The sequence below is a fragment of the Torulaspora delbrueckii genome, chromosome 1 (genome assembly GCF_000243375.1).
Source record: "Torulaspora delbrueckii CBS 1146 chromosome 1, complete genome".
In the NCBI taxonomy this organism is placed as follows: domain Eukaryota; kingdom Fungi; phylum Ascomycota; class Saccharomycetes; order Saccharomycetales; family Saccharomycetaceae; genus Torulaspora; species Torulaspora delbrueckii.
The window spans coordinates 124,374-148,848 of NC_016501.1; the positions used below are offsets into that span (position 1 = coordinate 124,374).

Below are 24,475 nucleotides of genomic sequence, written 5' to 3' on the forward strand. Positions count from 1 at the left end.
AATAACCAGCTGAAAGAGCTCATTAAGACTCGATAGGGGCAATGGATAGTGATCTGAGTGATCTGAGGTCGGAAGCATCCGAAAGTTCTGGGAAAGGAGAAGAATTTGATGGTGAGTTGGCGAACGAGAAGATCAACGGTGATGACGAGGACTACGTCGATGAATTTGAAGAAGTGAAGGCCACAAAACCAAGAAGGACTGGATCAAGAAGAGAAACTTCAAAAAGAGGTAAAAGCACACTGGCAGAAGACGATGATGCTGATTTTGACGAAGTTATTCCCTCCCGCAAGAGAACCAAAGTATCAAAGACTGTACAGGATGAAGATGACGAGGATGATCTGATAGACGAGCAAAAAGTGGAACCAGGATTTGAAGACGTAGGATTCGAATCTCAGGAAGACTCAGAGAAGATTGACCAAATAGACATGGATGAGGACGATGATCTTTCTGTCGATGCGGGCTCCAGACTACCATCCAGAATGCTCGACGATGAGGATGAGGAAGAGACTCGTGAAGATACACAGGACTCATTAAAGCCACCCAACAAGAGCAAGATGTTACGTTCACTACTCGGAAACTCCCAAGGCAGGAAAGCTCTCACCGAAGAAGAAGTTCAATTAAAGAGAGCAGAGAATGCTCGTAAACGGAAGAACCTCAGTGAGAAGAGGATTGAAGAAGAGAAGCAAGAGACTATCAATAAGCTTCTCAGGCGGCGTGCAGGCAAGTCCAGAAGCCATCTGCCCAAGGATGACGAGCCGGAAGACGGCTCTACCGACGCAATGGCCTTTGCCAAGCCAAGGCGACCATACGACAGCACAGGAATGACACGAACACTACGAAAATACGAACAAGATTTATATTGCACGGTGTCACCAAACCAAAATTAACAGTTGGATTTCGCAGGTCATAGTTAAATGTATGTATGTCGAGGCATAGGCTATTATACAGCAAAATTAAAACGGTTGATTTAATGATCTACCGTTCGTTCGATAGTTGCCTTACTGCATGCTATATTTGCGGTAATTTTGGGGCTTATACATGCTTATAATAGCGATCTTTTCAAAGAAGAGATCAAATTCTTCGTTAACAGTTTTTTAAGCTTCTTAAAGTTCTCGAACTTAAATTCTTGTAGGCAACGAGAATAAAGAGACTCTCGGCCTTTATATAAAATTCTGAAACAAGTTCAGTTCATCGAGGATTCCTATCTGCATGGAACACTAGAATTGTGATGAATGGTTCAAGAAAGAGGCAGGTTGAGTGGGCAGAGCGACATGAAAGGGGTGAGAATCTGCGACATCAACAGCCCTCACAGGAGGTCGGGTCTAGGGTTTTTCCAGTGACAAATCAAGCACCAATGCAACAACAAATGTATCCATTCGTTCCCCCACAACAACACCATCCTTCCGACTACGTTCAAGGACAAGCTCCTTTTGTTTTGGCATCTCGAACAAACGATAGTACGTATAATGGAACAGCGTTCCCGATGGGATTGAATGGGACAGTGGGTCCTTCACGAATATCGACTGCGATACCTCAGCAGCCGAAAAGTGCCAACCAAGTTGTTCCACCTACCGGTATCCCATTCGACAACGGGGAGCTTGCCCAGACAGTTCCTGGCTACTATCCACAAGCACAATTGAGCCGCAAATCAGCAGAGGTCAAAACATTTGTTCAAGCTTACAACACAGGGCCTGGGGCACCAGCGAATATGCAGACACCACATGAAGCGAAGCATTCAACGGGAAACACAGGGTTTCCTGGTCCTTATCCAACGGGCACACATGGTCCGATCTACACAGCAGGTATGAATACGTCTCCTAATCCCGAGACAACTGATGAGAATTTGAACCATCAGAGAAGTATAGATGAAGAGGTAACGAATAATGGTGCCCAGATTCATGCACCAGGTGGTAACATGATGACTGCAGCTCTACGATTCCAAAATTTGCGTAAATACCACTCAGATCGAGCAATACTGCGACTTCATGAGTTTATCAACACGATTAACCAGTCAGGGCCAAAGATGGCTGATTCTGAATATTGGAGAAAGAAAATGAATGAAATGTTCGTTCCTCGGGCGACTCTACGCTATACAAAGAAGGTGAATTCTGAATACAAATATTTCGAGATAGCAGCACTGATGATGCCTATGATGTGGGTGGCACTCAGTACTTTAGACGTTAGAAGGATAGAAATTGTAATGATGCAGTTGAGGGCAGATACGCTCAGCAATGGTAATGTGTTTTTTCATACTCCAGCACTGACGTTTTCCTATCATTATTCTGATGGAAGTCAGATAACTTACCACGCACACATGAAAGGTTCATTTAGCCAAGCATTGAAGCTTGAATGGTTAGATGTCTTGGTTCACAAGTTTACTCCGGGCTTGAGCTGGAACTCGATGGAGAAAATGTTAAGAACTAGACCAGAAACAGTAGTGAAGCTTTCACAAAGACTACTTGAAGCGAAGGAAAACGATGCCAAAATTGCTGAAAAAGGGAAAGACGCTGAGCAGAAACAGGATGCTACTATTCATAACACAATAAAGGAGCTGCAGTCAAATTTCAAAGTGTTTAGAAATATATCCGATCAAGGGATCCATGAGGGGATGATGAGAGTTCTGCAAGTCGGCGATGTGATGTCCGCACTTACCGACGTCTACTTGTACCAGAAGGACCGAAATATCAAAAGTCCTCTTGAATCTCTCAGTCTATACGTGAAAGATATCAAAGATGGCGCTAATTCCAGCTCAATGACCGAAAATATTGATGGCAGGACAAGCGTAGAGAACAGTGATACCTTCAAGACTGAAAGACTGGCCGCGGGGAGTGATTCTATGGCCATGGGCAACGCTTCACCCGCATGCTCCCCTAGAGATGTTAAAGGAATGAGATCGGGCAGCGTCGAATCTGTACCGGCTGTAAGAAGAAGAAGGTCTAACAAGGCAGTCTCACGATCAGCAAAGACACCATCGGACACAACACCTTCCCATGACGATCGTAACGGGATACCTGGGACAAAGAAGATAAAGTTCTGAAGCCCACTTAAGCATTTATAGAGGTCTCCGCATATAGTTATAAACAAAGCAGAGACGGTAATACATACAAGTCAGTTGTCGAATACTAAAGTGTAAGGTAGAGAGCTGAGTTATCATTTTATAGCGTAAAATCGATCTTCTTATAATTCCTGGCTTTGATAAACTATCCTAAACAAGCTACTCACATTTCTGAGTTTGTAGCCATGACATACTTTAGTTTGCAAATTAGGATGGAATTACATCCTCAAACAACTTTTAAGAGACTAAAATTACGTTTCTGGCTTATAGCGAGCGCCAACTTAAGAGAATCACAATAAAGATCTTACTTGAGCGAAAGTGAAAGGCTGATAATCCAATAAGCAGAACTGATGAATATTGAAACTGGCATTGATTGGCCGAAAGATGACCTCATAGTGCAGGTACACCGAAGACGAACTATCGGTGATACCATACAAAACCTATTCTCCAATACAGGGATCGCAGTATCAATACTCTACATTCTCATCAAAAAGATAATCGAGCCATGTCTAGAGTCCCATTTCTCACAACGAACAAGTTTGAGTGTTTCAACTCTAATACAACTCAGGAGGCTCGTCGCTACATTGCAAGGTAAACTAATCTACACTCCGATATCTTCGATTGGGTTTGATGAAGAAGATGGTAAAGTAGAACGATCGACCCAAACCTCTGAAGACGGCAAGCTGCTAGAAGCTCGGGAGAGTCGTTGGAAGAGGCTCAATGATTGTTTGAAAGAGGCTAATGGCAACTTACAAAGTTTCAACACGACAGCAATTGATTCATCGATTAATATGGATTCCTTCCAGTTCCAAATGAAGCTAGTTGTCGATGGAATACGACTCAACGAAGATGCTGATGAAACTTCTGAGCATTGCAGAAGAATTGTTGACTCAGTTCGAGAAGTGAAGGGTTTGTTAGTTAATGGTAGGTTTCCGTGAAATCATTAAGGATTGGGTATGCTATTAATTTTATGTACATGAACCTGCGTTATTTTGACGTGGATCGTTGTAGTAAAAACAGCTTGTTCTTACTAGTCGCACTTTTATTGCCCGAGTTGGTCATATCTCTGGCCTGAGACCTCTTTGCCATGTTGTTCACTTTACGAACGATGAACTCCGACGAATCCCGTGCTGAACTGATGCTTATCTTCTTTGGGACTATGACCTTGTCGGTAGGATTTATCAGGTCTGGGGTTGAACTGTACAACTCCTGAATCCTCTCACCTCTTCTCTTCCACCTTTCATGTATCCGAACCATTTCTTCCTCTGTGGGCTGCCATTTGGACTTCAAAATCCTACGAACGACTTCTGGTGACACCTTATATCGCTCAGCAAGATCACTAGCCGTAAGCTGTGGGAAACGATCTCTAAGAACCCTCATACTTTCCATTTCTGCTCTCGAAAGCTTCTTTGCCGGATTCCATCGTTCACCATTGAACTTCTCTTTCAATGCTAATGTCTGTTTCTTCCAACTCGGCAGTTTCTCATGTGGAACATCATTTTTCTGACTTGGCTGATTATTCATAAACTTCAAAACCTGCTTAGCTGTCTTACCTCTACCAGCATCCTGCCATAACGGCTGTCCATAGTGCAAAAGCCTCGAGAAAACTCGCGGGAAATTCATAGCGGTCTCTTCTCTCAGCGAACTAGTATAATCAGCTACCAGCAGCTTGATGATCAATACTTACAAGGCTCAATTTCAGCCTCTTTCAAGTGGTTCATCTCATCGATTCGATGCGATTTTTCATACTGGCTGAAAAACATCTCTACGCGAGACAAACAATTTAGGCCTTAAAGGTGCGGAAACAATGATTAGAGTGTTAAAACACCAGCTCAATATTGGGTGATCTAGGTTCTTTAAAAGATGAATCTGATTCGAAAGTTTATGGATTCTGGCGTAAAGTCGGAGCTGGCTCTGATTGCATCGGGCCAGTTTGATTTATTACGTTCCAAGAGGTCGCCCAAGGCGTCCCTAGAGTGCATCTATACTGACGCCACTTTAAGTTTGAGAGAAACGGGCCAGTATTCGTATGCGTTGGTGGTCAGAAAGAATGCAGATGAGCTAGAAGTGTCTAACGGAGACGGTTCTGACGATTTTTCAGATGATTCGGTAAGTGCTTTATCTGTTCAGAGTAAGAAGAAAGAGGATGAGTGGGTATTTGAGCTTTCAGAAGAAACTGGGTTTCATAAAAGATGGAATAAGCACGGAGATATGTCATTTTTGTGGAATAACACTTTGGGTGATGAGGAGGACGAGAAAGTACAGTTTGTGGTGGCTTCTGACGTTTCAATGGGGGACTGTGACAAATTTCTGCTCACTGCTCAGCGTTGTGAGTATGAGGTGAAATATAAGGAATCATATTCAAATGCTACGCGCGAAGATTTGAAGAAAATTGCAGCACACGCTGCGCTCTTGGCCAACGATTTTGATTACGAGAGTGTCTCTGCAAGTGATAAGGATCGACTGGATTTGGCCGAAAATTTGAGGTCCTTAGAGCTGGAGGAGTCGAATGAGAGCGATTCGTCTGAGTTTGAAGATGCGAAGGAGACCGTGCAAGATCTTAAGACGCCAGTGAAGGAAATCAAGAGTGGTCCCAAGGGTGGGCAACTGTGTTTGCTGACATGCGAAATCTCTATCTTCGATCCCAAGCTGGAGAAATTTGTCTTGCAAAGTGACAATGTCCGTGCAGCAGTGATCGAAACTGGTAACTACGAATTTTGGTTGGCCATAGAAGGTGATGATCTGCGACTGGGTACCAATATTTCCCCCAAGATTAATCCCACCACTGACGTTCAAAGAAATGCCTTTATCTTTAACTACGCATTCAGTGGTATTACACTTTCCTATATGCTAACATTTGCTACTAAAGTGGACTGTTTGACATTTGAATCAACCGTCTCTAGATGCCTGTGGCTATCATTGAACAGGACACCATGGGATAAAGTTCCAGATCAAGGAAAACAATACATTGTGAGTTCAGCGACAGCTGTTGAGAGAGAGCTTGATGAAATATTGGCAGATGATTATAGCGAGAGTGAGTCAGAGAATGAATCCTCTGATGAGGAGAGCGATGAAGAAGAACATTCGAAAATAGCCATCTCTTCCGAGAGCTTTGGAGATTTCAGCAAAGGTCGCATTCGAGATGAAGGTAATAGATCGCTTACTGTTGCATTCAAAAATGATAGATCGTACGTTGTTCGTGGTGATAAGATTGGGGTCTTCAAGACGGACTCTGAAGGCTTGGACTTTGTGACAGCCATCAGAGATGTCAAAGACTTGTCAGGCAAGAGACTTGATCCCCAAAACCCAATGCTTTACATGGAAGATCAGGCAATGATTATAAGAGATGGTATAAATGGTAACAAGCTGTATAAAATGGATTTGGAAAGAGGTCAGGTCATAGAAGAATGGGAGGCCGGCGGAAAGAACGTTGTCCAGGTCGGCCCTACCAAGAAGTTCGACCAGTTAACTCCGGAACAGACTTTGTTAGGTGTTTCGAATAAGGGTCTATTCAAGCTCGATCCAAGGTTGAATAAGAAAGACAAGGTGGTCCAGGATCAATCAAAGGAATACGCAACAAATTACAAGTTCAGCTCATTAGGAACCACAGAGAACGGTTATATCGCAGTGGGATCCGAAAAAGGTGACGTTAGATTATATGACCGACTAGGCATCCGAGCAAAGACAGCGATACCGTCACTTGGTCAACCAATTGAGCATATCACAACTTCCTCCGATGGCCGTTGGCTATTATGCACATGCGAATCGTCTTTGTTACTGTTTGATCTCACTGTGAAAACAGGTAAAAATGCTGGAAACATTGGCTTTTTGAAGTCATTCCCTAAAGATGAGAATGCCAAAACGTATATCCTCAAGATTAGCCCCGAGCATGCCAGTTACATTGTTACATCTACCAAAAAGCCTATAAAGTTTTCTAAAGCCTATTTCAACACAGGTATAGGGAAAGAGGAGCAGACAATAGTGACTTCCAGTGGTCCATTTGCTATCTCCTGGTCATTGAAGAAGGTACTAAAGGGCGATAAGAAACCGTACGTGATGAAAAAGTATCAAGCAGATGTCATCGAGGACAACTTCGAATTTGGAACCGATCGGAAGGTCATAGTGGCGCTCAAGAACGATGTCTCCATGTCGAAGATACGGTCTTTCAAAAGCCCAGATAAACAAATAATGGCCCCCAATCTAAGCCTATTTTACAGTGATGAAGATGAGGAAAAAACTGTCGTCAAACCAGAGTGAATCAATTCTGGGTTTTCTTAAGTAGTATATGTACATGTTTAATAAACCTTTTTAATGAGAGAACTGCTAATCCTTAAAGTATTTATTGGTCTTTCTCGGCAGTCCAAAAATTCCTCGTATCTCATCCCAGAATAGCATTCTATAGGCTTTAAACATTTGCAAAGACGAAGGTTTGAATGTGGACTCGGAAATCGATGAGGCCTTCTCGTAATTTGGGTCTTGTATATTGTTCACTTTACGGTAAACTTTCCCAACGAAGCGATGAAAGCCCTGACTATCCATTAACTTGTAGTATAACCATTCTTCCAAACTTCTTGGTGGCTTTCTCATGAGTATTATCTCTTACTCAGGCTCTCATATTTGTCGATGTCGCTAAGGATGAAATTTCAAAATATAATATTTGTCACATAAGTAATAAAGCGAGCTTCATCTCACTTGGACAAAGTGAACCATCACTAACGTTGGAAAGGACCGCTTCACTCACCGTCGAAGCACTCATAGATTAGGATGATTAATGACAATCAATTGAATACCTTAGTCATATCTTTGGGCCTCGTAATGATGACACTGATCGTGGTTTATCACGCTATCAGTTCGACCGTTGGAAAGAAGGCTAAAGCTTAGAAGAAATTAAAATAACATCGAATGTATCAAGCGTATATTAGTATGTAGAATAAAGTGCGTTATTAATTTAAATGAAGATTATGGTATAGATCATTCTTTTTTGGTATAATGATCTGGCTCATACAACCTCTTCTCCAAGAATATCCTTTGAACAAGCGACAACGACTTGCATCGCTTCTGTAATATCTGTAAAAGCTCTTGCAAATGCCATGCCATGAATTTCGGTCCAGCGGGATTTTTCATAGTCCTCCGTATCATAGCTTGGAGCATGTTCTTTGAACATCTTCTTTTCCAAAGAAATGTTATGGCAGGCAGTAGAGGCCCTCGAAGTCAAACAAGGCGGGTTCTTACTGTTTTGCATTTCTAACTCCGCAAGGAAATCATAAAGTTTCTTCCTGGATACCATGGGGTTTGGTAGATACATTGGTATCTTGTTCTTTGTACGGTAGCAGTTTGATAAAATGTAAAAGACAAAAATCACGGATGAGACACTGTCTCTACGAAGAGATAGTAAGGCCCTCGTACTCTCGTTGTCAGGATCTCCGTTCCAAATCTCAAAAAATGAGCCGGATATTCTGGCTTCGACTATCTTCTCCAAAAGGAAATCACAGGCATCTAGTAGGCGATAGTATTTCGCTGGTGAAAAATCCGATATCAAGGATAGCTCGTTGGCAGATTTGGTAATCAGGTCTCGTACCGCTACTGCACTTTGAGTAAGTCTGACCTCACGAATATGAGAAAGAGCAAGGGTGAGTTCAGTTGGTGCGTCATTCATATCACGATACAAATATCGATCGGTGACCGATTGATAGGATTGACTGAGATGTGCCAATAATGATGACACTGAAAGTCGCAACTCTGAGCGAGCTTTGAAAGACCAAGCAATCCAATTGACAGGAACTGATGTCAAGACAGCGATAATGAAGGCCAAACCCGTTACCCATGTATTCTTCCAAATGGCAGCAGTATTTAATGACGACGATCCCTCGGAGTAGGGCTTCAGTGCTATTACCGAAAAGCACATAAGAGCAGTGAAACTAGATTTGGTGTTCTTGTAAACCAGAACGTTTGTGGCAAAAACTATGACAATTAGTCCCCCAAATGTACAAATGACATATGGGCTACCAAAATGCCGAGATTGATTAGCTGCCCATCCCCAAAAAATTCCAACCAGGGCACAACCAAGTCTTCTCAACATGGTGTCCCATGTCCCAGATAATTTTCTGTGAGCCAGTAGGAAGAAGGTCAGAGGAGCCCACCAGCATTGATAGTAATCATACCATCCATGCGATTCAGGTATCCAGCCAGGAAGGCAATAAAATATCATGACAAACAAAACCTTGATTGTCCATTTCATCTCAGCCCCCACAAGCAAAGAGCTAACTTTCCATAATCTGAACCGCCAACGATTGTTTGTAGTATGGAAATTGAAATCGTTGTGATCGATTGCTCTGACCGAGACCATTGTATTCTTCTCACCATGTCTTTTATATTGGTGCCTAGATGTATAGGCATTGTAGAGTCTCTCAAAAATGTCATCGACGTCCTTCTTAGTCTCGAAATAATGCAAGATATTTGCTGCTCCCTCATCAAGAGAACATTGTTTGGGTAGTCTCAACAAAGCTCTTTGAAGTGGATAATGCATCGGGACTATCCTCCATTTGATATCGCTACCTAAGCGTTGACAATTCTCGTTGGCAAGAATCAAATGTTTAGCCGCATTACGGAGGTATCTCAGAAATAGGAATATATCAACACTATCAGCATCGGTCAAAAGCTCTTTACAGAAAAAGTTTGATTTAGTGAACTCTTTGTAACAAACGTCCAAATTATAGATCTTACGCTTCAGCTTTTGAGATGAGTGGTTGAATAATTTGTTTAATTCCTCAATTTCGTCCTTTTTAGATTTCGACTTCTCAAAACATTTCAAGACCTTTGCCATATTCTCGAGTACAATTATCATTTCCACTATCAAAGCAAAAATATCTTTCGAGAAAGTTGATCTCAAAACACTCAAATACAACTCACTGTTTAGTGCTACACCCTTAGGTAAACTGCCAAATCCGGTCGGTAAGGGTGTTACAGGATTTGAATAGTCCATTGGAGAGGCATGCTCGGTAGTGCAATCAGTTCCTGCTTCAGTATCATCGGTACGCGATTGACGATTCATTAATTTATTGTACAGTTTCTCCAGTTCTGCATTGTCTAATAGTTTATGACCGACCGGTAAAGCCCTTAGGGGAGACATGAAACTCGTCAAAGAGTTTCTTAGTTCCTTCAAATAATGAGCGTTGAACTTGGAGACCGTCCATTGATTAGCAAATTCTCTGTAACCTTCGGACAAGTCGACGGTAATGGAGTTCACCATGTTCTGTTGCAATTCTTTCAGCTTTCGTTCATCCAAACCGTCTCCCTTATCGATCAATGCTAAGAGAAATTGCCTAATGTTGGTGATAGAGTCCCCAAAATGTTCCATCAGTTCGGCATTACCGCTGTGTGGATCTACAAAGACACAGACTACCAACGATAGAAGTATACCAAAGAGGTATGAGATCCCAAAATCCCAGAACACTTTCCAATGTAAATCCTGCTTGGAAGAAACCAGACTGACGTTGTGGAGAAAAATGATCGCAATACTAAATGAAAGCGTGATATATTGCAGCCTCTGGTAGAGCTCCCGCAGCCATGTAGACCATAATAAAGCCAAAGTCAAACTGGCAAAAAGCACACCACCCTGATGTATGGCAGTTGGTCTTGTAGCCACGGAAATGTACCATGCCAAGGCAGACCAACCCAACCCAAAACTAGCACCTATAACAGATGCTATTGTCATCTCAGCTTGTACGCCAATATTTCTGACTGGATGATGAATCAATGTAGCTATGGGTAGAAAATATCTATATTCATCACCTATCCATTTCCCAGATGGGTGAATCACACAAATAACCAGACTGATAAAGAATGCCACGCTATATTTGAAGATGGAGAGCTTTTGTGCCCAAAAATTGTTCAATAGTTCCTTGTATCTTATAAACTGTTTTGCTTCCGCCGGTATGGTATGTAGACAGAACAGTCCATTGTCGACTTCTTTATCATCATGCTGTACATGCTTCTCTGGCTTTGTAAATGCGGGATCGAAAAAACCATCTCTCAATTCCTCTAGGTTAAAGTCATCCAGGTCTTTCCAAGCCTTTATCTTCGCTGAACTATCAAGCCTTAAACGGGATAGATTCACTCGCGAAACCTGTGGCGATGGCACATTACCACTTTTGTTATTCATATCACGTAGACTCATGTAAGAGGCATGAGAATACGAGCCCTTCGAGATCCCAACGTCCGCTGACCTCGAGTCCTTCCCTACAGGAAGTGAACCAGAAAGTGAACCAGAAAGTGAACCCTCAACCATAGCAGATTCAGTTGAAAAATATACCGACTCAAGACCTTCTCATATCCTGGGGTCAACGTAAAGTGATTTATCAATAGCTTATCGATCAAATTTAGACATCTTTTCAACTGATTACTCTAATTTTTGACTATCTTTACCCTGACAATATCATCATAATATTTGGACCACCATAGTAATGAACTATTAGAGGATTCAAGCACTTGAAATAGATCAATTGATCGTTCAATCAGGGTCTGTGGTTATTGAAAGACTGGATAGCGATGAAGTGTGCTGTTCCGTGGTACTTGAAGCAGTCCGATAAGGAATTGGTTGGGAAATTCCGGTTTATCCAACAACAGGAAGATGAACGGCTTCGAGAAGCCACGATCGATGGAAAGAACTCTCGTTGGTCCCTGGGAGTTAGTGTGGATGAGCAGAATGATGAAAGAAATCGGTATGTAAATATCATGCCGTATGAGCGGAATAGAGTCAAATTGGATGTGATGAAGGGGAACAACTATATCAATGCGTCGTTTGTGAAACTAGATGTACAAGGTCAAAGTCTGGGACCAGGTCACTATATCGCTACCCAGGGCCCGACCAGGGAAACCTGGCCTCAGTTTTGGCAGATGTGCTACCAGAAATGTCCCAACGAGAATATCGTCGTTGTGATGGTTACACCCTTGATCGAGTCCAACCGCGTCAAATGCCACCAGTACTGGCCTCTAGGACCGCAAGCAGAGGATCAAACTAGAACATCACCTCAACTTCAATTTCCTGGAGGCATCTTAGATGAAACAAAGTTTAACGATGAGATCGTTATCGAATACCAGGATGAAGTGCGTATAGAAGATCTGTACACACTCACGACTTTGAAGATGAAACCACAACATGGGAGCGGTCCCGTAAAGACTGTTCACCATTTTATTTTGTACCAATGGCGCGATATGAGTAAACCTGAAGAGGTAGTACCCATCATGAAACTATGTAAACACTCGCACAGTTGTAACTCCCCTGGGAATCCAATTGTGGTCCACTGCTCAGCAGGCGTGGGTAGAAGTGGTACATTCATAGCACTCGACCATTTGATTCACGATACGAGAGATTTTTCACCCGCTAAGAACGACCACGGCGAGCTTGTGCCGGTTCAGGACTACAAACATGACCTGATCGAACAGATTGTGCTACAACTACGGTCACAGAGGCTCAAGACGGTTCAGATGATTGACCAGTATATGTTTATCTACCATGCTGCGAAGTACCTCTATGACCTGTCACAAAAAAAGCGGTTGAAATAGCCGCCGAAGTATAAATCAGGTTCGCGTCCTTGAAATGACACTCTTCAAGAACAGAAGCAACAAGCCAAATTAGTGAACCGCTATGGAGAGCCCATTGAAGGATCTAGATGTGAATGTAGCATTCAGATGTGGTGATACGGATGTGAAAAGGGTTGTTAGAGAAGAGCCGCCGATGGCAAAAGTGATGGACGCGTTGGAATGTGGAGAGACATGGTACAACCAGTCAGGCTTAGATGAACGGTGTGTGTCCTTAGAGATTGATTGGTTCGAGTTTCGTGCTATCGAGTGGAACCAGGGTTTGATAGCTGTCTTCAATACTCATAAAGGCACGGTGGCGGCTAAATGCAGAATGGAGCAAGAAGTTATAAAAGCGCTCAGTAAGTGCCGATGGGTTACTCTACATCTTACCCAGATGATGTGTAAAGACGATTTGTCTTTCCAGTCCGATTTTCGTCTATGTGCCGACTTCAAGTCAATTTCAATCGCGAAACCGCAATTTGAACCACTCTACAAAGATTTAATGAACCACCTAGACCTATTTGAACACCAATGGACACAATTGATGCCATCGATTCCACCTAAGGATCCCGGTCTGAGCGGCTGCATTCTCGCATCGCCCAGTGCCCCATCAATAGAGACCCAGGAACTATCCCTAACCCCAAGACAAGTAACCTATCTCATCGGCACGGCCGGAACAAGAATTGAAACTACAAGAGATCATTCTCAAGCAACGATAAAAGTGCTACCACTCCCGCATCGCACTCGCTCAAAAACACAAACACTTGCCATAACAGGAACGACTCATCAAGTAGCCGCCGCTCTCGCACTCCTCGAAGCTCAATTGACCATTCACAAGCTTCAACCAAACCGTCTTTTCTAGCTTCAAGCTGTCGATGCCCAGCCGGTGTGATGGGCTCTTCCCTTCCAGTAGGCGGTGAAAAAGAAAAGTGAAATTTTTTCCAGCATACGCATCCCAAAGATTTGACAAAAAATTTTTCAAGTATTTCATTAGTTATAAAGCTGAGTTTTGGTTCCATTGGTGTTCTCTGAAAGTTTTCACGTAGTTTTTGCTGGGTTACAATTGGTGTTTCAAAGTCCAACAATCAATCTTTCAAGTTAACAATGGCTGAAGGTGTTTTCCAAGGTGCTATCGGTATCGATTTGGGTACTACTTACTCATGTGTTGCCACTTACGAGTCCTCCGTTGAGATTATCGCCAACGAGCAAGGTAACAGAGTTACTCCATCTTTCGTTGCTTTCACTCCAGAAGAGAGATTGATCGGTGAAGCTGCCAAGAACCAGGCTGCTTTGAACCCAGAGAATACTGTCTTCGACGCTAAGCGTTTGATCGGTAGACGTTACGATGAAGAATCTGTTCAGAACGATATGAAGACCTGGCCTTTCAAGGTCATCGATGTCGAGGGTTCTCCAGTCATCGAAGTCCAATACTTGGGTGAAACCAAGACTTTCTCCCCACAAGAAATCTCTGCTATGGTTTTGACCAAGATGAAGGAGATTGCTGAGGCTAAGATTGCTCAAAAGGTTGAAAAGGCTGTTATCACCGTTCCAGCTTATTTCAACGATGCTCAAAGACAAGCTACCAAGGATGCTGGTTCCATCGCTGGTTTGAACGTCTTGCGTATTATCAACGAACCAACCGCCGCTGCCATTGCTTACGGTTTGGGTGCTGGTAAGTCCGACAAAGAAAGACACGTCTTGATCTTCGATTTGGGTGGTGGTACTTTCGATGTCTCTTTGTTGCACATCGCTGGTGGTGTCTACACCGTCAAGTCTACTTCCGGTAATACTCACTTGGGTGGTCAAGATTTCGACACCAACATGTTGGAACATTTCAAGGCTGAATTCAAGAAGAAGACCGGTTCTGACATCTCCAAGGACGCTAGAGCTTTGAGAAGATTGAGAACTGCTGCTGAAAGAGCTAAGAGAACTTTGTCCTCTGTTACTCAAACCACTGTCGAAGTCGACTCCTTGTTCGACGGTGAAGATTTCGAAACTTCTATCACCAGAGCTAGATTCGAAGACTTGAACTCTGCTCTTTTCAAATCCACTTTGGAACCAGTTGAACAAGTCTTGAAGGACGCTAAGATCTCCAAGTCTCAAATCGACGAAGTTGTCTTGGTTGGTGGTTCCACTAGAATTCCAAAGGTCCAAAAATTGTTGTCCGACTTCTTCGAAGGTAAGCAATTGGAGAAATCTATTAACCCAGATGAAGCCGTCGCTTACGGTGCTGCTGTTCAAGGTGCTATCTTGACCGGTCAATCCACTAACGATGAGACCAAGGACTTGTTGTTGTTGGATGTCGCTCCATTGTCTCTAGGTGTTGGTATGCAAGGTGACATCTTCGGTATCGTTGTCCCAAGAAACACTACCGTTCCAACCATCAAGAGAAGAACTTTCACCACAGTTGCTGACCACCAAACTACTGTCCAATTCCCAGTTTACCAAGGTGAACGTGTTAACTGTAAAGAAAACACTTTGTTGGGTGAATTCGACTTGAAGAACATTCCACCAATGTCCGCTGGTGAACCAGTTCTAGAAGCTATCTTCGAAGTTGATGCTAACGGTATCTTGAAGGTCACCGCCGTTGAGAAGTCCACTGGTAAGTCCGCTAACATCACCATCTCCAATGCTGTCGGTAGATTGTCCTCTGATGACATCGAAAAGATGGTCAACCAAGCTGAAGAATTCAAGGCTGCTGACGAAGCTTTCGCTAAGAGACACGAAGCTAGACAAAGATTGGAATCTTACGTTGCATCCATCGAACAAAACGTCACCGACCCAGTCTTGTCCTCCAAGTTGAAGAGAGGTTCCAAGTCTAAGATTGAAGCTGCTTTGTCCGATGCTTTGGCTGCTTTGGAAATCGAAGACGCTTCCACTGATGACTTGAGAAAGGCTGAAGTTGGTTTGAAGAGAGTCGTCACCAAGGCTATGTCTTCCCGCTAAGCTGTTTGTTAAGATTTTATTTCATTTAGTCTTAATCTGTATCTTAGTATAATGTTCCATCACTGTATATCTCATATTTTCTATTAGTTATTAAAATGAGCTCATATTTAATTCAAGAAGCGATTATCGCATTTACTTTTCGAGGTCCTCTAATCTCATCGAATTTGAGAATGCCTTTACACCTACCACAAATTAGCCCGCTAACTGTGATTCCATCAGGAGAAACTCCCAATTCCTCGCCTCTTTGTTTGGCCTTTCTTACTTCTCTAGCTTCGGGAACATATTTACAATTCAGACACCTATAACCGCTGAATTTATAACGTCCATAACAACGCCCACAGATACGATGATTACCTGACCAGTCCTTATAAAAGTATCTCACTCCTTTACGTGGACATGCTATGCAATGCTTAAGACCTTTTGTTGTTGTGAATTTCGGTTGTTCTTTTATGCAATGCTCTCCACAAGTATGAGCTACAAGTTTATTGTCTAGCAAGATTTTCTTGCCCTGTTCCGTGGTTATCCCAAAGACTGGTTGTAATCCACGCTTTTCCTCATTGAATCCAAAGTAGATCGGTTCTCTTATTATGACTTTTGGCACAGGTCTCTTTTTATGACCACTACAACAATAGGATAAGACCTTTTGAAGCGGAGTGCGTCCAGCGATGTGGCAATCATAAGTGAAATGACAATTGACTTTGCGACCTTCAATCGTCTCAGTTCTCGCCGATCGTGTCGTCACCGTGGACGCAATACCAAGTGAACGAGAGACATGAACAATACCGTTCATGATTGATGGGTATATAGTTTGGATTGAGGCCTTGAAAGCATCAGGCCCTTCATTCCTCTTAACCACATAGCCATCTGAGTCAATCAAACCAGCTAAGAATGCTTCGCGAACTTCGATGTCTTCTGTCCACATAAATGAAGGCACTTGCTTCTCACCATCGAGGTCTCTCTTGAATTTGAGATTTATTACCGCATTCCAAAAAGGATTATCCTTTCTCAAGTTCCTATTCCTTCTATTCCCATCGGGCTCTTGACCAAAGTACAGCCTAGTGTGCTTGGCTCTAAGTGGAATAGGTTCATCCTTATAAGTTGGAAATAAACCCCAGGTTTTACACCTCTCAATCAATCCTTCCATCAGGCATGTGTCAAAACTGTCGACACTAATTTCTGGCTCTTTGGTTGTACCATCGCCAAGCCATAATCCTAATAGCCATGCCATATCGAGTACATATGGGGTAATGAGATGCTTTTGACCAGTTAAAAATTCTGATAGGATACCTCTCCCAGTAACTACTGGTGAAAATCGTAAAAATGAGTTAACACGGATTTGAGCTTCCAAAAGATCCAGGTCTCTGACTTGAATGCTGAATTCGAGGTATCTGCCATGTTCTGCTTCTTTCTCAGCCATAAAAGATCTGGCACGAAATTCACCTTCAGATGTCATCGGAAAATCCTTATGATGAGTTTTGGGTAAGCTGACAATTCTACCGTCAAAAGTTAAATGCTCTTCCATATTCTTCCACTTTACTTTAAAATTATTCCTTTTGAAAGAGTTTTCTAAGGTTGGTTTAGAAGCAGTTCTTAAAGGCAACTTATGAGCTACGGTGCATTTAAATCCCAACCTGTGAAATACCTGTCTCCTCATAGGATCCTCCCTACCGGGCTCTCCCTCATTGGCTCTATGTTTGGTCTTTTGTAGAATTTGATATGTCGTTTGAACATCCTGCGATATCGAAGTAACACGATCTATGGTCCCATCAGCGCACAAAACGTATGAATTAATTGCGATATCTTGAATATCCTTGGCTTGGCCATTAGCCATCATTATTTTTGTTCCCTGTTCAAACATTTGGTCTATTAACTCGGTGATGCCATTATCAAAAAACGAAAGGTAAAAGAATTGGAATCCATTCCAGATCAATGGTCAAGTCAATGATCTTTAATACTCAAGTGAATGGGATACCTTGGTGCCATCCTAAATCAATATTCGCGATCCAGATCAGTGGACCGCCATCACAACCGCGATTATGGAATTAACCGCCAAAGCCAGGTTTGGCGTTCGCATCTGACCCAAGTCTAAATCCACGGTTGATACGAGAACTAATTATTGTTCCCCTTTGGTATATTGAAGGATCTAATGTAAATCAATTCAAGATCAAATTCCCGGTGAGAAGAGTATCCAGCTACATGGCGGAAAAAGAAAAATCAACATCAATACAACACCTCAATAGCTGTCCAGGAGATTAAAATGCCATCTTGGGTAAAATAATTACGATTATCACACTATTTCAAACGAACCCGCCATTCGTGTTGAGTCTACGAATTTATTTGACAAGTTGAACTTCGCCAACCAACTTATCGGTGGTTGCTATGATACTCAATGGTTTAAGGTGACTTCCAATTCATCCAGAAGATCAAATTTAAATATTGTCGTCAATCCTCACCCCAGTAATATTCTCTTTAAAAAATCTTGATTATCAAGTCCACGATCTTCCAAGTATCTATTAAAACACTCAAAAATTCAGTCTGATCCTGTATTATACTAGGAGTAATCCAATCAAACCCTGAACCGATCCTGTTGGTACTCTATATTTTTGATTCCACTTAATTAATTTCACTTTTTTCCTAATTGGTAACCCCTGGCGCGGCATGAGGTTTTGATTCGTTTTTTAACACGATCTGGTACCAGTTGGGGTTTCAAGATTGAGGATATCTAGGGACCTGGAGAATGTCTAGTCGCCGAATTGTATAGTGACTTGAATGCAAGTAGATGCGAATATTCAACACGCTAGGCTTTGACGCGCTTCGTGGCTTTTTAGATAAGGTTATTTGACAAGAATTATTTGGTATCCTAGGGATATATATTGCTAGAATTTCTGGGACTCTGAACTATTCACCCCATAAGTTTTGAATATTATTATTGATTATTATTTTTTTATCTTTAAAAATTAATTAATTAAATATATACAACCGTGTAAATCTAGAATATTGGATGCACAACACCAGGCTTATCAGTCAGCAGCATTAAGGTGAACATAGATGCTTTTTCGGTAACTTGATGTGTGCCAAGTGTAATTTTCACTTCACTGTGCCAAGCCTCTGCTAAGCCGCTACCCTCGGGTCAAGAAAATAATGACGGAAATAAGATAATCCCTTATTAAATTGATATAAAACAAACCTCTAACAGACCATAATTTATTAGAATGCTGGCACTGATTATGTGACTAAAATGACTAGTTCAAGCATGAATAACCGTAGAGTCTTCGTTACGACAATTGCCGATGTTAATAGAGAAACTAGGAAAGAACGTCGCAGGGAATTAAATGAAGAACGCAAAGAATGGCGTAGAGAACGTAGAAGGTGCAGTCATGGATGCTATCGTCATCATTATGGTCCAGCTGGGGGAGTTTCGTTTTTAGTGTCGCTTATCATAAAGCAAGGTGTAAAAGCTTACAAGAAACGGAAAGAGGGCAAGCAGAAGGCTCCGGCCTATAAAGCTACGAAATATACTGAAAAATCAGACAAGGTTCCGGTTGAAAGTGTGAAATCTGCTGAAACATCTAATAAGACCCCCTCGATGGAAGAACTTCCACCATATGAGCCTTAGATTCAATTATTTAATGTATAAATTAATGTGCTTCGTATCATACGATTGGAAATTTTTGATTAACTGGGCTTTAAAGCGATGAGATGAGCTAAGTTTGGGTCAACAAAGCAGGCGTAAATCACTGTTTCAAGACTTCATTGAGTACTCAAGATGAAACTGGATATGGGGCATATGCGGTACTTGACCGCTGATGATTTTAAAGTATTAAAAGCGGTGGAACAGGGAACGAAAAATCACGAAGTGGTACCTACAGGTATGATTCACCAGATTTCGGGAATGAGAGCTAGTTCCGGGACCAATAGAGCCATTGGTGACTTGGCGAAAGTGAAACTAGTTGCGAAAGTGAGAAATGCGAAATACGATGGCTATAAGTTGACATACAATGGGTTTGATTATCTAGCGGTGAAATCTATGTTGAACAGAGATACGGTCTACTCATTTGGTAACACCATTGGTGTAGGAAAGGAATCCGATATCTACCAAGTAAGTGATAAGAATGGTGTGGCAAAAGTCATGAAAATTCATAGACTAGGAAGAACTTCTTTCCATACTGTTAAGAATAATAGAGATTATTTGAAAAAAAATGCTCATGGTACCAATTGGATGCATTTATCTTTACTGGCGGCTCAGAAGGAATACCAATTTATGTCGCTGTTGTATTCGAAAGGGTTTATTGTTCCTCAGCCTTACGATAACTCTCGTCACATAGTTCTCATGGAGCTCATTGATGGGTTCCCAATGAGAAATCTTCGAAACCATAGCAACATACCAAAACTTTACAGCGATCTAATGACTTTTGCTGTTAAGCTTGCAAATAGTGGATTGATCCATTGTGATTTCAATGAGTTTAATATTATGATCAAGAACACAGTAGAGGATTCCAAGGATTGCGGGTTTGTTGTGATCGATTTCCCACAATGTATATCCATTCAACATAAGGATGCAGATTTTTATTTCCAGAGAGATATCGAGTGTATCAGACGGTTTTTTAGAAAGAAGCTGAAATATGACCCGACACCAGATCCTACCATGCTTGATGAGGATGGATATGGTGATGGTTACAGATACGCATATCCAGAGTTTGAGAGAGATGTTCACCGGTGTGACAATCTAGATGAGCTAGTCCAGGCTTCTGGTTTTAGTAAGAAGCATCCTGGTGATAGAAGCTTAGAAGAGGCAGTCGATAGCATGAGAAACGCAGAGTACAACTCCGAAGATGACGAACAATATTCGGACGAAGAAGAGGAAGAGAGCGAAGATTACTACACTGAGAGTGACGAAGACAATGACAGTGAAGGAAGTACTACCGATGAGGAAGAAGAGGAAAATGAACGCATAATTGAAGCACTTTCAAAGGGTGTAGGTAATTTGAAAATGGACAAGCTAGGTAATTATATACTGGAGGATTAGATACCCGCTTAATAAAGCATTCAATTTGACTTACTGTACATACGCTTAGGCGTATTCTACTCCTGAACCTTCGTCGTCTTCGTCATCCACCTCTATTGGAATGTCTTGCAACCCTACTTCAAAATCATCCTCTTTGACCGCATGATTGTTAGCTGTGAGACCTTCTTCATTTCCATTTTCTGAATCTGCCTCACCGTCTTCTGCTTCTTCAGCACCTGATTCCTCGCCACTGCCATCTGACAAGTCACTCTCTGCTTCGAAATTCTGGTCTGCCTCTTCGTCGTCGTCCGAATTCAATTCAAGAGTTGGTCCATTACCCATTTGTTGGGCAGCTTCTTCCAAAGCCGATGGCGCGTCTTCGTTATCCTGGTTGGCTTTGTTCTTGGACTTTGCTTTTAATTCCTCCGACATAGATTTATCCTTCACCTGTTTCCTCCTAACGTATTCGTCAATCTTGCTGTACTCGTTTTGATCAATCATTGAAAACTCGTACTTGCTGCCATCTTTAGTAACCAAAGTAACATTGAATGTTAGTCTTGTAATGGATGAATATGTAATCGATTCAATATCTGACGAGTTGAATAATAGAATTGGTTTTCTGAAGCCAAAGATAATATGGTCCGGCAGAAAATACAATGTACCTTCCTTTGTACCTCGATGACATTCAACATGGAAAGAACTGTTCTGTTCCGCTTCCTGATGGTTTGTAAAGAACGGATCTGATATTCTGAACCCAGCAAGAATCGCTTGTTTTCTCATATATTCTATGCACTTGGTAAAATCGTCGACAGAGGCATCCAGAAATCCCGATTGCTTAAATTGAGTAAGCATGGTGTTTTTATTTAGAGTCATTAGCACTGGGTCCGTATATTTGTTATCAACGGTATTCGCATAATTAATAAAGATGTAGAGATAGTTCTGCTTCTCTGCAACAGGTAAAAATGTAGCCATTGTAATATTCTTCTTCAACTCTGTGATTGATAATTCGATCTTGTCACCTTTAATTAATGATATCATTGGTTTGCTCTCTGGAGAGAGATGTAATACAAAATTCAACTTTTTTCGTACTGGAGATAGAATAGAAGCATCTTCAATGGAGAAAATTACCTGTGATTCATCTGGCACTTTGAAATCAATTTGATCCACTTCTTCAACTTTCCGAGTTTTCCGGCTTTGACCCCCATCGTCTAACGATGCATACTTGTAGATCTCTTCAAAAACCGCTAGTGATTCGGGCACAACATTGACTACGCCTACAACTTTGGATCTCAATTCGTCAGGAAGCCTGGCTAGAAATGGGTCCATATCAACTGGATTCTGGAATGGTCAATTGAACCTTCAAGATGCGCCCGAAGTTAAGGTTGATCATCAAGATGTCAAGTTATATAAGAGCCAGTCATTTGCAACGGATCATCAAGATCGAGCTCAATAAGCCAGGTGTGAGGCCGTAAAGTCATATATATAGCGACCTGTTAACATCCCGGTTTGACTTTATAACTGTGCAAAATCTACGATATAAATATACAAATAATGGGATGAATCAAAAATCGTCCCACTCATCTTCCGCTGCTTTCTTCGATTTCTCATTCAATGGTGCAGATTTCTGGTTTAGTCCTTCCTGAGAGGTAGTTTGTGGAATCTGCGAGTATTGTGGATTACCAGCAGCATCATCTCCAATATACTGATGTTGTATATTTTTGGTAAAGGAAGAAAATGCCTGCATACTCAAATGACTTGTTTCTTGCACCTTTTGGCCAAACTGAGCCGCAGCTCTCTTGGTATCTTCTGAAAGCTCGCCAGATTGCCATTGCTGGTAGCCCGGTTTGATGACAGACTCGTTGACTTCTTCAAAGGACTTGGTCACCGCTGAGGAGAAAAGTCCCCAACCTTTGGTAAATGTACCGAGTGGGTCTTTTTGAAAATTGTCCAAGCTCAACGTATTCGACTGCTGAGCGGACTGGCCATTCGAAGTATCGTTACTCGCTGGAGTGTTGCCAAAACCTTGGTATTTACCGCCCTGAGAGGGTGGTAAATGATTTGGTTTACCTTGATTTTGCTTGCCCAGCTGTTCAAAATACGCTTGGTTCTTTGTCTTTTGATCTATCGAGTTCTTTGGCGTAACAGAGCGGCGTGACTCAATCGGTGTCTGTTGCCTGCTCACTTCCGCTAGTGCCTCAGGCTGCACAGAAGATTTACCTAAACTTGCAGCATCAAACCCAGGGTGTTCAGGCTCTACAAAAGTCTCGCCATCTACTTCACAGGTCAACTTTTGCTTATAGTCCTCAGCGATCGGATTATCGTACTTCACCTTGTGAGGCAACGTCAAGTCTACGTTGTGTGCAACCATATACTCCTTGAAAGGCTCATTTCCACCTTTCTCCATCCTCGCTAGCTCTTCTGGTTTGAACTGGTCCATAGTGATAGATCTCACAAAGGAGATGTGGACCCCTAGGCTTCGATGCACTCCAGCACATTCCAAACAAATAAAAACTCCAAATTTAGGAGAAGCCCATTGTGGATTGGGAGCCTCACAGTCCACACATTTCTTATTAGCTCCAATCTTCTGCAGTTGCAACAACCGTCTACGGTTCTCTGGATCTACTTTCCACTCTGACATGTTTGATCTAGCTCAATTTGCCCTGCAAAACACGCCAGTTACTCAATGGAAAGACCACTTAGCACTATTTAGGCCTAGTTACGAGATCAGCGACTAACAACCAGTACCAATCGCTAATTGACTGGTTAAAAAGCTTGGAATTAATGAATTTTTAAAAAAGTGTTGATAATTTTCAATCGTTTACCAGCATACTTGCAAGACTCTTATCACCTGAATAAGTGGCGCTACCAAGGCTACCAAAGGCTGACTTGAGGACTTCTGTCACAGATGGACTAACGCCGAATGGTATGGGGAAGTATAAAAGAACAACTATTTTATGCTATGAGAAGTTCTCATCAATTCTGCGACTGTTAACGATCTGATAATCAAGATGGTAAATACATTGGACGACTCATTTGTGACTGAAGGGACTTGGAAACCTAATCTATTCAAGGGAAAGGTGGTTTTAGTGACTGGGGGTGCTGGTAGTATCTGTAGAGTACAGACGGAGGCTATGGTGTTATTGGGAGCTCGAGCAGCAATTATTGGAAGACGTAAGGAAGCTACTGTCGAAGCAGCTGAAGAGATCTCGAAATTGGGTGAGGAAGGGTGTGTTCTTCCTGTGTATGGGGTAGATGTGCGGAACTTCGAAGAAGTGAAAGATGCTGTAGCCCAAACTGTGGCAAAGTTTGGTCGTATCGATTATGTGATCGCTGGTGCTGCTGGTAATTTTATCAGTGATTTTCAACACCTGTCACCTAATGGGTTCAAATCTGTGGTCGATATTGATCTGCTGGGCAGTTTTAATACGGCGAAGGCCTGTGTTTCCGAATTGCAGAAGACTAAAGGGGCTATTATCTTTATCTCTGCCACTTTGCACTACTATGGTGTGCCATTCCAGGCCCATGTAGGTGCTGCAAAAGCCGGAGTTGATGCTCTCTCAAATGCGCTGGCCGTAGAACTGGGACCTTTGGGGATTCGTTGCAACTGCATAGCACCTGGGCCTATTGGCGATACAGAGGGCTTGAAACGTCTGGTCCAATCGGGGCTCAAGGATAAATTGATTACGATGGTCCCATTACAAAGGCTTGGCAAGAGAGAAGACGTTGCCAACACTACTGTTTTCCTTTTCTCTTCCGCTGCTTCGTTCGTCAACGGTAGTATCTCAGTAGTAGATGGTGGAGCATGGCACATTGGAACACATTTCGCTCAAGATATGTATCCCGAGTTTGTAAAAGGTTTAAAGTCACAGCTTTAAGCCGGCCGAATA

The 24,475-nt window shown here is 42.2% G+C and overlaps 16 protein-coding genes across 16 annotated transcripts; 10 read left to right on the forward strand and 6 right to left on the reverse strand.

Moving 5' to 3' along the window:
* Nucleotides 1-41: 41 nt before the first annotated feature.
* Nucleotides 42-887, forward strand: IES2 (Ies2p; the record flags this gene model as incomplete). Its single annotated transcript, XM_003678569.1, has 1 exon — nt 42-887. The coding sequence occupies one exon, from the start codon at nt 42-44 to the stop codon at nt 885-887; it is 846 nt and encodes a 281-aa protein (XP_003678617.1).
* Nucleotides 888-1,228: 341 nt separating this feature from the next.
* On the forward strand, nt 1,229-3,037 carry MFG1 (Mfg1p; the record flags this gene model as incomplete). The annotated part of the gene is made up of 1 exon (XM_003678570.1): nt 1,229-3,037. The coding sequence occupies one exon, from the start codon at nt 1,229-1,231 to the stop codon at nt 3,035-3,037; it is 1,809 nt and encodes a 602-aa protein (XP_003678618.1).
* A 368-nt stretch (nt 3,038-3,405) lies between these two features.
* Nucleotides 3,406-3,993, forward strand: PEX17 (Pex17p; the record flags this gene model as incomplete). Its single annotated transcript, XM_003678571.1, has 1 exon — nt 3,406-3,993. The coding sequence occupies one exon, from the start codon at nt 3,406-3,408 to the stop codon at nt 3,991-3,993; it is 588 nt and encodes a 195-aa protein (XP_003678619.1).
* Nucleotides 3,994-4,042: 49 nt separating this feature from the next.
* Nucleotides 4,043-4,678, reverse strand: RRG9 (mitochondrial ribosome assembly protein RRG9; the record flags this gene model as incomplete). The annotated part of the gene is made up of 1 exon (XM_003678572.1): nt 4,043-4,678. The coding sequence occupies one exon, from the start codon at nt 4,676-4,678 to the stop codon at nt 4,043-4,045; it is 636 nt and encodes a 211-aa protein (XP_003678620.1).
* Nucleotides 4,679-4,918: 240 nt separating this feature from the next.
* On the forward strand, nt 4,919-7,312 carry VID27 (Vid27p; the record flags this gene model as incomplete). The annotated part of the gene is made up of 1 exon (XM_003678573.1): nt 4,919-7,312. One exon carries the CDS (start codon nt 4,919-4,921, stop codon nt 7,310-7,312), a length of 2,394 nt encoding a protein of 797 aa, XP_003678621.1.
* Nucleotides 7,313-7,378: 66 nt separating this feature from the next.
* On the reverse strand, nt 7,379-7,642 carry MRX7 (Mrx7p; the record flags this gene model as incomplete). Its single annotated transcript, XM_003678574.1, has 1 exon — nt 7,379-7,642. The coding sequence occupies one exon, from the start codon at nt 7,640-7,642 to the stop codon at nt 7,379-7,381; it is 264 nt and encodes an 87-aa protein (XP_003678622.1).
* Nucleotides 7,643-7,819: 177 nt separating this feature from the next.
* Nucleotides 7,820-7,936, forward strand: OST4 (olichyl-diphosphooligosaccharide--protein glycotransferase OST4; the record flags this gene model as incomplete). The annotated part of the gene is made up of 1 exon (XM_003678575.1): nt 7,820-7,936. The coding sequence occupies one exon, from the start codon at nt 7,820-7,822 to the stop codon at nt 7,934-7,936; it is 117 nt and encodes a 38-aa protein (XP_003678623.1).
* Nucleotides 7,937-8,054: 118 nt separating this feature from the next.
* On the reverse strand, nt 8,055-11,342 carry BRE4 (Bre4p; the record flags this gene model as incomplete). The annotated part of the gene is made up of 1 exon (XM_003678576.1): nt 8,055-11,342. One exon carries the CDS (start codon nt 11,340-11,342, stop codon nt 8,055-8,057), a length of 3,288 nt encoding a protein of 1,095 aa, XP_003678624.1.
* Nucleotides 11,343-11,602: 260 nt separating this feature from the next.
* On the forward strand, nt 11,603-12,619 carry PTP1 (tyrosine protein phosphatase PTP1; the record flags this gene model as incomplete). The annotated part of the gene is made up of 1 exon (XM_003678577.1): nt 11,603-12,619. One exon carries the CDS (start codon nt 11,603-11,605, stop codon nt 12,617-12,619), a length of 1,017 nt encoding a protein of 338 aa, XP_003678625.1.
* Nucleotides 12,620-12,701: 82 nt separating this feature from the next.
* Nucleotides 12,702-13,499, forward strand: MER1 (Mer1p; the record flags this gene model as incomplete). The annotated part of the gene is made up of 1 exon (XM_003678578.1): nt 12,702-13,499. One exon carries the CDS (start codon nt 12,702-12,704, stop codon nt 13,497-13,499), a length of 798 nt encoding a protein of 265 aa, XP_003678626.1.
* Nucleotides 13,500-13,741: 242 nt separating this feature from the next.
* On the forward strand, nt 13,742-15,583 carry TDEL0A00840 (uncharacterized protein; the record flags this gene model as incomplete). Its single annotated transcript, XM_003678579.1, has 1 exon — nt 13,742-15,583. The coding sequence occupies one exon, from the start codon at nt 13,742-13,744 to the stop codon at nt 15,581-15,583; it is 1,842 nt and encodes a 613-aa protein (XP_003678627.1).
* A 112-nt stretch (nt 15,584-15,695) lies between these two features.
* Nucleotides 15,696-17,441, reverse strand: HO (Hop; the record flags this gene model as incomplete). Its single annotated transcript, XM_003678580.1, has 1 exon — nt 15,696-17,441. One exon carries the CDS (start codon nt 17,439-17,441, stop codon nt 15,696-15,698), a length of 1,746 nt encoding a protein of 581 aa, XP_003678628.1.
* Nucleotides 17,442-19,349: 1,908 nt separating this feature from the next.
* RIO2 (protein kinase RIO2) lies at nt 19,350-20,609 on the forward strand (the record flags this gene model as incomplete). The annotated part of the gene is made up of 1 exon (XM_003678581.1): nt 19,350-20,609. One exon carries the CDS (start codon nt 19,350-19,352, stop codon nt 20,607-20,609), a length of 1,260 nt encoding a protein of 419 aa, XP_003678629.1.
* Nucleotides 20,610-20,654: 45 nt separating this feature from the next.
* On the reverse strand, nt 20,655-21,914 carry RTT106 (Rtt106p; the record flags this gene model as incomplete). The annotated part of the gene is made up of 1 exon (XM_003678582.1): nt 20,655-21,914. One exon carries the CDS (start codon nt 21,912-21,914, stop codon nt 20,655-20,657), a length of 1,260 nt encoding a protein of 419 aa, XP_003678630.1.
* A 235-nt stretch (nt 21,915-22,149) lies between these two features.
* On the reverse strand, nt 22,150-23,226 carry SPS18 (Sps18p; the record flags this gene model as incomplete). Its single annotated transcript, XM_003678583.1, has 1 exon — nt 22,150-23,226. The coding sequence occupies one exon, from the start codon at nt 23,224-23,226 to the stop codon at nt 22,150-22,152; it is 1,077 nt and encodes a 358-aa protein (XP_003678631.1).
* A 370-nt stretch (nt 23,227-23,596) lies between these two features.
* On the forward strand, nt 23,597-24,463 carry SPS19 (2,4-dienoyl-CoA reductase (NADPH); the record flags this gene model as incomplete). The annotated part of the gene is made up of 1 exon (XM_003678584.1): nt 23,597-24,463. The coding sequence occupies one exon, from the start codon at nt 23,597-23,599 to the stop codon at nt 24,461-24,463; it is 867 nt and encodes a 288-aa protein (XP_003678632.1).
* Nucleotides 24,464-24,475: the final 12 nt, after the last annotated feature.